Source organism: Neolamprologus multifasciatus, chromosome 12 (genome assembly GCF_963576455.1).
Source record: "Neolamprologus multifasciatus chromosome 12, fNeoMul1.2, whole genome shotgun sequence".
NCBI classification, from domain to species: Eukaryota; Metazoa; Chordata; class Actinopteri; order Cichliformes; family Cichlidae; genus Neolamprologus; species Neolamprologus multifasciatus.
Window position 1 is genome coordinate 10,272,497 of NC_140450.1, and position 12,704 is coordinate 10,285,200.

Consider the following 12,704-nt stretch of genomic DNA (forward strand, 5'->3'; position numbering starts at 1 on the left):
TCAACAGGTAACACACAGGATGGTAGACTGGTAGTGTGCAGGTAATATTTTATACCTCGTTGGAGACGTCGACGACCAAGTTGTCATCACTCTTTTCTCCATCACTTTCCTGGGTCAAACACAAACAAGGACCATACAAAGGTAAATAAAATAGACCTCCCAGAATGTAGATTTGAGAATAGGCAACAAGCTAATTATTCTTTGCTGAAAAGTGTGTGTGCTCATGTCTGTGTCCACTTCACAGTGAGTTTGAGTTGTTGCCTTCCGGCCGCCGTTTTAGAGTACCTCCGAGGAGGACTAAAAGACTCCAGGTCTCTTTTATCCCTACTGCGTCTTGTCTCCTTAATGGCAAATAATTGTCCTTGAACTTTCTATCATTATTATTGTTATTATTATTTTATTCTGTTTATTTTTGTCCTGCTGCTAAACTAATTTCCCCTCGTGGGACAATAAAGAAATTGAATTGAATTGAACTTTTTTTAATTTAAATTAATTTATTATATGAACACAAATCAGAATCAGTTTATTGAACTCAACACCTAATAACAAATTCATGTACAAATTCAGTTTAATCAAATAGTTCCCTCATTGTGAGAGAAGACCATAAAATAGTGTAATAATATATTTTAGCAGAAGTAGTCTGAGGCCACACACCCCACATGTGTTATATTTGCTGATGGGCATCATTAGGTACACATTGCTAATACCGGGTTGGACTCTTCTGCCTTCAGAACTGATGTAATGGTTCATGAAATAGACTCAAAAAGGTGCTAAAAATATTCCTCAGAGATTTGGGTCAATGTTGACATGATTGCAACAAACAGTTGTTAGCTGCACGTCCATGATGCGAATCTCCACCACGTCCCAAATTTCCACCACGTCAAATGGCCATTTGATTACAGTGAACTCACTGTCATGAAGAAAACACTTTGATCTGAGCTTTGTGGCATGGTATATTATCCTACTGGAAGCAGCGAGAGGATGGATACACTCTAGTCATAAATGGGTAGACACGGTCAACAACAATACCAAGGTAAGCTGTTTAACCCATTAAGACCAATGGGGGCATCAAACTTTTAGATCAAACTACCGTAACTCTTGAACCAATCAGAAAATTCCAGTGGTTCCTGAAAGCAGCAACTCTGTGCTTTACAGTAATCCCATGCGGGGCACCACAAATAACACAGAAAACAGGAAAAACAAAGCAATAAAATGAACCCAAATCCCTGATAAGAAGTCTGTTTTCTGTAAAGCACCATCAAACCACTCACTCTGTCTTGTTTCAACCAAACTTCAATGGTGCTGCAACGCGTGGGATTACCGTAATGACCCTAATATCACTGAAAAGCGCATAGTCCTTGCTTTTAGAAAGCAACTGTTACCTGTCTAACACCAGTGACAGGTTAGGCTTTAGAGGGTTAAACAATGCCTATTTGCTACTGAGGGGCAGAGTTTGCCAAGAAAACATTAACCACATACCATTATACTAACAGCAGCCTGAACCATTAATACAAGGTGGAATGAGTCAGTGCTTTCACATCATTGGTGCCATATTCTGACCCTGCCATTCAAATGTTGCGACTCGTAAGACAAGCAAACATGCCCGGTTTAGACTTCAGCAGCTCATCTTGACCATGTCTGCATGTTACTGACTTGTAATTGGTTGATCAGATATTTGAATTAACATGCAGCTGAGCAGTTGTACCTAACAAAGCGGCTAAAGGTGGCATTTGTGGGGTGGTAAGGTTTGAAACAGGTATGGTTGGTATATAACATGATGAGAGTGAGGGGTGTTCCATGTGTACAGTATATCGCAGATTGACTTGCCTGCCTGAACTAGCTCACAGGCTACACGCCATTTGTTAAATATATATTGGTCAAAACAGATTCACTAGAAGCATCCCAGTGGGTCATCTGACTGAGTTACAGGCCATAAACTGCATCATCCTTGGTTCAAAGACCTTTGGTGTGCCATGTTTCTACAAGTCTCTAGCATCTCTCCTAATCTCATCTCTGAAATAAAGAACAAATAATCTCAGTTTACTTCATTTAGACCAAAAAGTGTAGTTACTGTAGATATGACAGTACAGAGCCATGTAATCACAAGAGAACTGAATAATTGAGCTCTCCCTGTCCCTAATCCTTTCTAATGAGCTTGATAATGAATCTTCTCCGCAGCTCAAAAACGATTCATTTTAGCATATTCACTCACATAGCGTGTGGAGGTCAGCTCCTTATCATCTGTCTTCTGTTTTTTGCTTTCAGAGGAATAATCGCTTGAACTTCGATGCTTCTCTCCAGTTCGAAAATTGGCTGATGGAGAGACAGATGAGCTCTGGAAGAAAAAAAACAACCATTTACTTAACTGAAACTGATTAAAACTGATCTTTTTTGTTTGTAAAGTACATAAACCCTGCACTGGAAAATCATAATAAAATCAGAAATCAGGCAGAATCAGACAAGAACAGGCCCGTTTTCTAGCTCAGACATGTGTGGAAAATAGCTATTAGAGCAACGGTTTTTGCTATAGAAAATCATTCATTTCCATTGACATTGAATTCCAGAAACACATATAACTCAAACTTGTGCCAATAGCAACAAAACACACTTCCGGACAGAAGGAAAATTAATATAAAATTACATTTGTTTGTATTCAACAAAAACATACATTTAAAGATTAGGTTACATTTTCTGGGATGTGAAACCCAACCCAAATGGACACAGAAAGAATCATCCAAGCTCCACTGAAGAAGATGTGATTATCAAAGGCAAAAAAAAGTTGAGATAAATTACTAATCTTCCCCAGGACAGACTGATAGGAAATATGTACGCTGCAGCTTTTACCGCTAGAAGAAACTTGGAATGTGTTGAGAGCCGTGCGGTCAGTCAACAATCTGAGCAAAAAGACAAAGCTGAGCGGTGCAGACACAACGTTCGCCGCGGCTAGATTTCTGTATCGCTTTTAAAATATCCCCTGGCTGTCAAAACAATTTCCTTTTTACTGTATCACACAATACAAAAGCCGCACTGCAGCCTTGACAGTTTGACTACAACATCGCAGCTTCACGGGGAGGGCTTGGCTGACGTCTCTCTTTCTTAATCAAATATGGCATCCTTTAAATACCATTACTGAAGGATTAATCTTCTTTGAGAAGCAAGGATCAAAATAAGGTCAGCTAAACATTTCCCCTCCGGCTCTGCCTGCCTCTGGTGATTTCTCTCTCTCTCTCTCTCACTCACTCATTGGGAGGTCCTTCTTACCCAGCAGACGATGGACAGAGAAGAAAAATAAAGCAGGACCTTTAGCTCGACCTTTCCACTAACTCACGCTTGTAACCTTTCCGCTGCCCTTTGCCGTGCTGCAAGTGTTGATGACACAGATTCTGTGGGGGAGGAGTGAGGGGTTCACTGTGTGTGTGTGTGTGTCTGTGTGCGTGAGTGTGCTGCTCAGGCAGCACTTGTACCTGTTTACATTTTAGTACTCCATATATGCAAACAGTGTTAAGGAGTCAGTGTGTGTACAGGTGTGTGTCTCGTCTTGAGTGAGACGAGGCAAACTGAGCCCCTGACTCTGTGTCGCTCTATTTCCAGACTGATTAGATTAATTAGCCTGCAAATTAGCTCTTTCAAAAACATCAAAGCAAATTAATTCTGCCGCAGAGACAAATGAAGGCGCTGCCGACAGCACGAGCATTATGAACGTGAGGACCTCTGAGGTGTGGTTGAGTGAGAGTATTCATTTTCATTCACATCATAATTATATTTGCCTCCCATTTCAAATTGATTCTGCAGGTCCTGATAATGATATCTGCAACCTCGAGTGTTTTGTATTTTTCAGCTTTACAAACAGTCTTGCTCCCTAGTGTCTCTCGGGTAATTAGGAGCACGGACGTCCAGGATGAGGTTACTATGCCGTTGTTAGGCACTGTAAATTTATGCTCAGCGTGGATGTTTGAGGTGCATCACAGGGTTATAAAAATAGAGTTCAAATCCAGTTCAAATGTAGTCTGACACTGAGAAGTTGCTGCACCTGAGTCTGACACCTTTTCCAAAAAATCTAACTTTGTCTGTTTTCCGCTTCGAGTCTTCCACTGGGAGCAACAGGTCAATTTTGAGGGGTTTCTGGTGTAGCCAGTGGACACACAAGACTTTAGGTACAGTAAAGGTAATAAAAAGACTAAGCTTTTTCAAGATTGCATTTGAGCAAATGTGTTTTTTCTTTTGCTCTCCACAGAGACTGTTTAACTAGATGCAACCAAATCCTGCTCAGGATTAGGGCTACAAGCAGACGACCAGATGGAAGCCAGAAAGGTTCCAGGTGCCAAAAATCATACATTTTACTTACAAATTGCATATTTATAAGAAGATAGAGCCACACAGAGCCACTTGTTCAATCAAATTACTGCCAAACTTTATCACAGAAAATACTAAATAGCATGCTATCTGAAAATCCTGTTTCATCAACATGCACAAAAACACAGAACCTCCCCATTTGCAGCATGAAAAAAGTGTGTAAATGTGTAAATCCTCTCATATTGTTCTCCAAAGAAACAACTTCTTTGTACAGAGACATTTTAGCGACAACCACATTGCCCAAGTAAGTCCAATTTATCTAGATCTAAGGGTAGATTTACCTCACAGAGTGTCCATATTTGTGCTATAAATTCAAAACCAGCCTTTCAGTTTTAAACAATTTAAACTACAAGGGACGTTCTTGTTCTCTGAAGTCATCAGCAAATTTGCACAGATCTAAGAATTGTGAATTTATATAAACAAATATGTTTTTTTCTACGCTGGACCAGAGGGGGCTCTGCACAAATGATTTCTGTAAAAACCCCAAAATCTTTAGAACTCTGGCTTGATGTAATTTTGTCTAATAGTTCTCTCACTCTGCTCAGCTCAATTTGTCACTTATTATTCTGCAGCCAACACAGCATGGGAAGCCAGACTGTACATTGTATGCAGAGCTTTTAAAGAGCATCCCGGCATAAACAAAGACAAGCAGACTGCATCTGTACAGCTTGTTTACCAGCGACAAAATTCAACACAAAAAGCATAGAAAGAGAAGACCACTGTAGCGATCGCACAAACAACAAGCTGCACTGCATTTATACTTCAACAGGTGATTAACTGTAAAGGTCAGTCTAAACTTGAAAGCGACCTCATTAGAAATGTATTCCTCCTGTTTCTTTTTAAAAAAAAAGACAAAAACAATCCCGCAGACAGACAAAGATGGTTACAATGTTACTATGTGATTCTACGAGTCTAATTTGATTTAAGGTAATTAAAAAAAAGAAAACCTGTTTGTGAGAATTTGCATTTCAGAAATGACTTTTAAAAAAGCTACAAACACTAAAAACACAGAATTAAAATAGAATTGTCATTGACCACTGATCCAGCAATTAATGTGTACTCATAATCAGGTCTGTGAAGTTGTAGTCCTTGAACACACCATAAAGTAACTGCATAACTGACTGCCTGTACTGGCGTCTATACACACACAAGCACACACACAAGTAGTGTTTACATTCATGTAGCTTTATCAGTGTGTGAGGTGCTAACGCCAAGGACATTAAGGCACAGATGTTCATGCAATTCAGACACTGTACTCTGTGGACTGTTGCCAAGGCAACTGCAGACCACTGACAAGGGGCTTATTGGTTTCATGAAGTGACTGTTGGCCGCCATGTCAAAGAGCAGCTCTGCATGTGTGTGTGTGTGTGTTCTCACAGGGCACTAATGAAAGGCATCCATCATTCTGGCCTCTCTCTATCTTTATCAAAGCGTTCTTGTGACCTCACACTCACACACACACACACACACACTGCTAATCTCTCCCATCATGGTGCCTACACCTCTGAGCGTATGTGCATGTGCATCCAGGTGTGTTTGAACGTGTGTGTGTGTGTGTGGAGGAGGAGAAAACTACATGGGGGGCAAGAGATAACAAACATACCTCCAGTTAGAGCATTCCTCCTGTTTCCGCCTACTCCAAAACACCAAAGAACACACACACATGCACAGGCTTCTAAACTCATGCATGTTTGTGTAAAAGTGTGTGCGCTCAGGCTGCTGGTATAAAGAAATGCTAATCTGCTCATTGAGTATTCAACAAACCAAATGTTTGCCTTGGGAAAAACGCTGCGCTTAAGGGACTAATTACTACAAGCGCTGGATAGAACAGTGATCTGTTGCGCTGCCTCTTTCTGCTCCCTCCTTCCTTCACTAACCATACTGTGCTTTTTCCCCCCACTTTCTTCTCTGCTCACCTTGGGGTTTCTCTTTCACACTGTTTTGTTTTTTTTCTTCCCGAGCTGTTACCAGTTTCCCATATCTGATATTTTTATTACACACAAAGCACAAGTGAAGAATATGAAAATGACAATAAGATCAGAAGCTTATAATGTTTTCTTTAAGCCTCAGTGTGGTCATTTTCATTTCCAATTACATTGACAAGCATAAAATAAAATTTCATAATAGGACATTTGTGTGAACATCCATCCATTCTTTTTCTTAACCACTTATCCAATTAAGGATGGCAGGGGGGCTGGAACCTATCCCAGCTGTCATTTGGCGAGCGGCAGGATGCACCCCGAACATGTCGCCAGTCCGACATGTTCGGAGCTTTGTGGGAACATATTAACAATATTACAGTAATGTTTTCAATCAAATACTACATGTGTAAATATTTAGGATCTTGGAAATGTCACAGAACTGTTTTCAGTTTGATGGCTGTCTCTAACAGTCTCTTTTACATGAACACAGACGTGCACATAGACATCCTTAAAGCCAACATCAAGATTTCATCACAGACAGGCTTTTTGTGTGCGTTATGAATAAAAATCTAAACTTGTCTACCCTTTTATATCAACAAAAAACAAATAATTCAAAGTACAAAATGACACAGAGAAGTTGAGCGAGCAGAAGTGAAGCTATGCTCTAAACATGTCTTTTTTTCTTTTTTTTTTACAAAGGGAATAAAGAAAGGAAGGACTTACCTTGACTGAGTCTCTGTCTGAGAGGGCGGAGGGCATGAGACAGAAAAAAAGAATGACAGATTCAATGTCTGAAGCACAAGAACACACTGGCAAATGCACAAACACACACACTGCTGCATATAACAGATACATACAGATACGAAAAGAGAGCTAATGGCGAATTTATGATATTTTTGATGACGATAGTGTGGAATTTCATTACTGTTTATGGATCTTGAGGCGTACTATTAGAGTACTACTGCAAATAAATAGCACTTACACCTCTTTTCCAAATTAACAGATAAATCTCTTACAGTTTTGCTCTCAATTAACCATTCACGCACGCTTTCACACATTGATAGTGACAGGGGTGTCTTTGAAAGCAGACATCTACACATTGGAAACTCTAAGTTCATTATTTTACCCAAGGCACTTTGACAAATGAACAGGAGCAGCTGCAGATTAATCAATCAACCTAACTTGCTCTAAATCCTAATTGCAAAGTTGTGGAGAACCTTTTGAGGATTTAGATAAAGTAAGAAGTGGAAACCTCAGTTTTTCAGCTTTAAGACTTAAGTTTTGAAAATGTCTTTTTTTCTGGTTGTGTGCTGATGTTTGCAACTTTATTGGGGCAGAACTCAGCACACTGGTAACACTAAGGCGTGGACAAGTGTTGGACAGCAAAAATGCAGACGTTCTAAAACGATGAGGCATGTTAGTCATATGATGCAGTCACGTGACCAGTTAAACTAAGATAGCGGAGGGCATTGTACAGCAGTTGTTTTGTTTGCTCTGAATTTTGACAGCCCTATTAAAGATTAATATCAGTTTGTATATGCTCCAGGTGGCTTTTCTTCAAATTCTTTAACTCTCACTCGATTTTGCAACTTTGTACTTTTGTGTTACTCGCAGCAACAACTCGGTGCTTTTCCTCAACATTTTGCCGCGATGTTTCAAAGAGCCGAAAAGTAAATAAGCGGCAGATTAAATGAGGCAGGTCGAATCTTCTTGTGTTTTATGCATGCACGGTAGTGGATGCACGAAAGCATTTTCGGCCGTTTGTGGATGCACAACTCCGTGAAAACAACTGAAAAAAGTGGACGTAGCCTAAATGCTAACCAAGTGGTGTTGGTGCCTAAACCAAAACATACAATACAAAAATAAAAGTGGGCAGTAAGATAAAAACAACTAAAGCAAGAAAGTAGAAAACACAACTGGGGTGGCTGTAGCTCAGGTGGCAGAGCGGATCAGCCACTAACCGGAAGGTCGGTGGTCCCAGGTTGCTCCAGTCTACATGCCAAATATTCTTGGGCAAGATACTAACCCCATGTTGCTCTCCGATGCATCCATCGGAGTATGAATGAATGTGTATGAATGCTGAGCACTTAAGCTTAGAAGTGCTTGAGTGAATGGGTGTGATTGGGTGAATGAATTAGCTGTATAAAGTGCTTTGAGTGCTCGGACAGAGTAGAAAAGCGCTATATAAGAACCAGTCCATTTACCATAACTCAGATAAATGTTGGAGAATTTGTGTTTGCCTCAGTACTCTGCTCTCAGCTGACATAGTGAATAGATTTTTATTTATTAGAGTTTGTACATTATCCGTCATTTTCAGTGTCAGTCTTTTAACACATTAATATTAACCATTATTACTGACCAGTGAAGTTTCTAAATGTGGTGAAGAAGTCCAGCGGGTTAAAAATACACTGAGGTTAGCACCACAGTCACACAATGTTCAACAGTGTAAACTGTAGAGAAAATGCTTTTTAAAATACTAAAAGGGGAAAAAGAAAGTTTTTATTCCCTTTGTTCACATAGTCATTTCAGGAAGCAAGCTGTAGCTGGAACTGTATTCTTAGTGACTGTGCTCCTTAGGTGGGTAAGTATTACCTCAGTTAGCAGCCGTTAGCGTTACTGCAGCTATAGTGCAAGGTTAACTGCTCTGCTGCACTGTAAAAACCCTCACTGACATGCTGCAACAGAGTAATTAAGTGCTGGCACACAGTTTCAAACCTACACGCACACGTACGCACACGTACGCACACATGCACACACATGCACACACATAGTCTCAATGAAGAGTAATTAAATGCTTGAGCTCAAAGTCAGCTCAGAGAAGAATTAGAAGCGCTCTGTGTGAACAGGAGAAAAGAGGCATCATGGTGGTTGTGTATTGCTTCCTATTAGGCCAATTAAAATGGCATAAAGACAAATCAGTTTTTAATTGTTTAACTGCTGTTCATTCAGAGCACTAACAATTAAGCATCAGCCATTACAAGTGGTAATTCGTAATGCTGGGTGAATACTTTGACATGTAAAAGTGGATTTGGATCATTAACTGAACAAAAGATTTAAGCTTTGATGTTTATGTTTAACAAATATATTTAGCATCTGTCTGTGAGTGAAATAAAACAGCCAAGTTGTTGCGAAGTATTTTAGTCCGCTTCAAACCGTCTCACCAAGAGTCACGATAAAAACAAAGTGTACTTTCTTCCAATTATAAGGCTGTACACATCAAGGCATAATCAAAACCTCTTGTCCTCAGCAGGTTTTAAATGAGGGAAATAAACCTCAGCTGAATGACAACATGTGATATATTATACTGTGCAATTATTTGTTGAACACAAATAAAGCCAAAACGCAGAAGCAGTGTGTGTAAGTAAGTAGCAGTCAGATTCTGCACACCCATTTAATTAACTGATCATCAGCAAGTGTGAGCACCTCTATAAAAACAGAGGCTTTGGCAGTTTGCTCGTCGTTAACATTCAGGGGTGTGTTAAAACAATGCCAAGGAGGAAAGACATCAATAATTATCTTGGAGAAGCAATTGATGCTGCCCATTAATTAAGGAAGTCTTATAAGGCCATTTCCAAACATTCTGAAGTCTATCATCATCATTAAAAAATATTCACAAGCAGGAAACATTCAAGAATGCTGCTAATCTTCCCAGGAGTGGTTATCCCAGCAAATTTTACCTAAGATCAGACCATGCAATGCAATACAGAGAAAGAGCTACATTCCTGACTCAGTTAGCATGTCAACTGTTAAAGTTCCTGACAGTGCAATTACAAATATGGCTCGTTTGGAAGGTTTGCCAGGAGTAAGCCCTTTCTCTATAAAGAGAACATGGCAGCACAGCTAAAGTTAGCAAAGTTGCTTCTGAACAAACCACAGCATTCCTGGAACAATGTCTGAGGAAATACAAGACCAAAGTGGAGATGTCTGGCCATGATGTACAGCGCCATATCTGGCTTTAACCAAACAGAGCATATCCAAACAAACACCTCATATCAGCTGTAGAACACAGCAGTGCAGGGTTGATGATTTGTATCTGGGCACCTTGCAGTCAACGAGTTAACCACAAACTCCTCTTTATAATAATACAATAATATAATAATATTCTAGACTAATGTGAGGCCATCTGTCTGAACGCTTAAGCTTGGTTAAAACTGGGTATCCAACAGGACAATGATTCTAAATACAACAGCAAATCTACAACAGCAAAAAAAAGCAAAAAAGATGCAGCAATGGCACAGTTAGATCTCAGACCAACTGAAATGCTATGGCAGGACCTGTAGTGAGCAAGAGATACAGGTCTGCTCTCAAATCTCAGGTGACTGAAACAATGTTGCAAAGATGAGTGGGCAAAAATGTCTCCACAATAATGTGAGAGACTGTCATAAGGAAGGCATTACTTAGTTATTGCTGTCAAAGGTGCTTCTACGAGCTATTGAAGCTTTTTCACAGGCTGCTTCTACGTTTTGGCTTAGTTTTTGTTAAATAATGACATGATGCAATATATCATCTGTTGTTGTTTAACTGAGATTGTGTTTACCTGATTTTAAGACCTGACACACCTTGGCTGAAAAGACTAGATAGGTTTATCCCAATTGGGGAAACCTTAGAACTGACAGAGGGTGTGCTTTCTTTTTGCCTTTACAGTAAACAAACTGAGAGCATATCTTTGTATCTACCTTTCTCTTGTGTAAGGTAACTCGGGTAACTCTCTTTTTGACTAAACCATAATTAGAGTAAACCTTAAAGCAGTAGTTTGAAAACTCAAATTATGACTTTGAACATACAAGCAGGTGTAACAAATTCAAGGGTAATTTCAGGCATGAAGAGACCAAGACTCACACAGAAACAAGCACGCACAAACCAAAATCAACACCTGCTATATAAAAACAGCACACACAGAGCAGACCTCACCTCGTGTGTGTTCGCTGTTGTTATCGTGATGCTTCCTCTCATCTTTGAGTGGCAGCTGGTGACTCAGGGCAGAGGACAGAGCCAGCAGGCTGGCAGTACTGGCCCCAGGAGGCAGAGGGGGCTGAAGGCCCGCTGGGTGGGGTGTTAGCGGGACAGGGATGGCATGGCCATGAGAGAGGTGCTGAGCCTGGAGTTGCTGCTGCTGAACCAGACACAGAAACACCAATTAAGACTTGAAAGATCATGCATGATAAAATACAAATAAGTAGGTGACAAAAGGAAAGAGAAGGAAAGAAAAACACATTCAAAGTGAGCGGGGAAAAAATAGCAACTGAAACATGTAGGCTACAGCTAGAATAGCTAAATATCAGATAAACTTTTTTTTAATTTGATCAAAAACACCAAAACCTTTGATTTATCAGCCAACATAAACAGTGATATTTATATAACTGACATTTTCTGTGAAAGATGCTAAAACATTCAAATTTCTTGCAGAAAGAAGTTAGCTATTACTACTATACAAAATACTTTGGTTTTATTGTATAATATTATGAATACATCTGACTTTGTACTTACTCTTCTCCTCACATTATTCTTTTTCAATTAATCTCTTAAGCTATTTTCCAACATTGCTGTAAAAAATAATCTATGCATTTTGTATTTAATTGTGTGTGTCTGTGTGTGTGTGTAATACACCCACTCCTATGATGGCGTTGAGTTCAGCCATGGTGACCTGCTTGGCCCTCTCTACTGCCTGCACCACCTGCTGCTGATGCTGAGAGACACACAGAAACGGGAAAAAAAAAAAACTGAAACTGAAACAGCAGCTGAGACGGGGAAAAGAATGATATGAAAAGAATTTTATAGTTATCACAAACAACATCTTTACAAAATTCAAACAACATTTAAAATGGACTGGAATGGACACGTAAAATGAGCAGGAACTTATCTCGTTTCATCACATTGAACTTGCATATGCGTACGGCAATCATTCTAATGCATTCTGTGATATCTTTTAACCTGCTTTCCATCTCAATCCGTCATTGTGCTTTGCCTATCAAACCTTATTCACAGCTAAAAAGCAGCTGTCAGTTAGTTGCACACTGTAACTTCACACAGCCTGCAATTTATTCAGAATTAACAATGCACTGATTGTCAAATATGCCAATCTCATTAAAACAGATATCAATGTTCAGTAACACGAGCGTGCTATAAAATCACCTGAAACTTGATATATATTTTTTCCTTTGTATTAAAACTCAAGCTTCTGACCAGAATCAGGTCAAACGCCAGACAGCCAAGATTCCCCGAGGCCATTGAATCATGACTGCACTTCAGTGCTTCGCTTCAGAATCTGACACCCATCAGTGCATTCATTAAAAGTCATCAGGCAGAAGAAGAAGCTAGCAGCTAATTAGGGTATACTAGTTAGTCAAGTGTAACCTGCACAGGCTGGTTGATTTCCTCTACGTGGAGGAGAATTTAAAAACAAACAAACAAGTGGATGTCCAAAGGAGG

The 12,704-nt window shown here is 39.7% G+C and overlaps 1 protein-coding gene across 3 annotated transcripts in view; it reads right to left on the minus strand.

Annotated features, from left to right (window-relative positions):
- The window catches only part of LOC146506444 (transducin-like enhancer protein 4), a 45,451-nt gene that overhangs the window by 10,100 nt on the left and 22,647 nt on the right, over positions 1 to 12,704 (minus strand). For 2 of the 3 annotated variants that reach the window (XM_085180491.1, XM_085180493.1), the window contains 5 exons: positions 11,887 to 11,961; positions 11,187 to 11,388; positions 6,999 to 7,015; positions 2,213 to 2,335; positions 56 to 109 (listed from right to left, as the gene is read on the minus strand). In XM_085180491.1, the coding sequence (XP_085036617.1) occupies positions 56 to 109; positions 2,213 to 2,335; positions 6,999 to 7,015; positions 11,187 to 11,388; positions 11,887 to 11,961 (471 nt within the window). The remainder of the gene's footprint in view (positions 1 to 55; positions 110 to 2,212; positions 2,336 to 6,998; positions 7,016 to 11,186; positions 11,389 to 11,886; positions 11,962 to 12,704) is intronic. The other variant, XM_085180492.1, reaches the window with a different exon arrangement.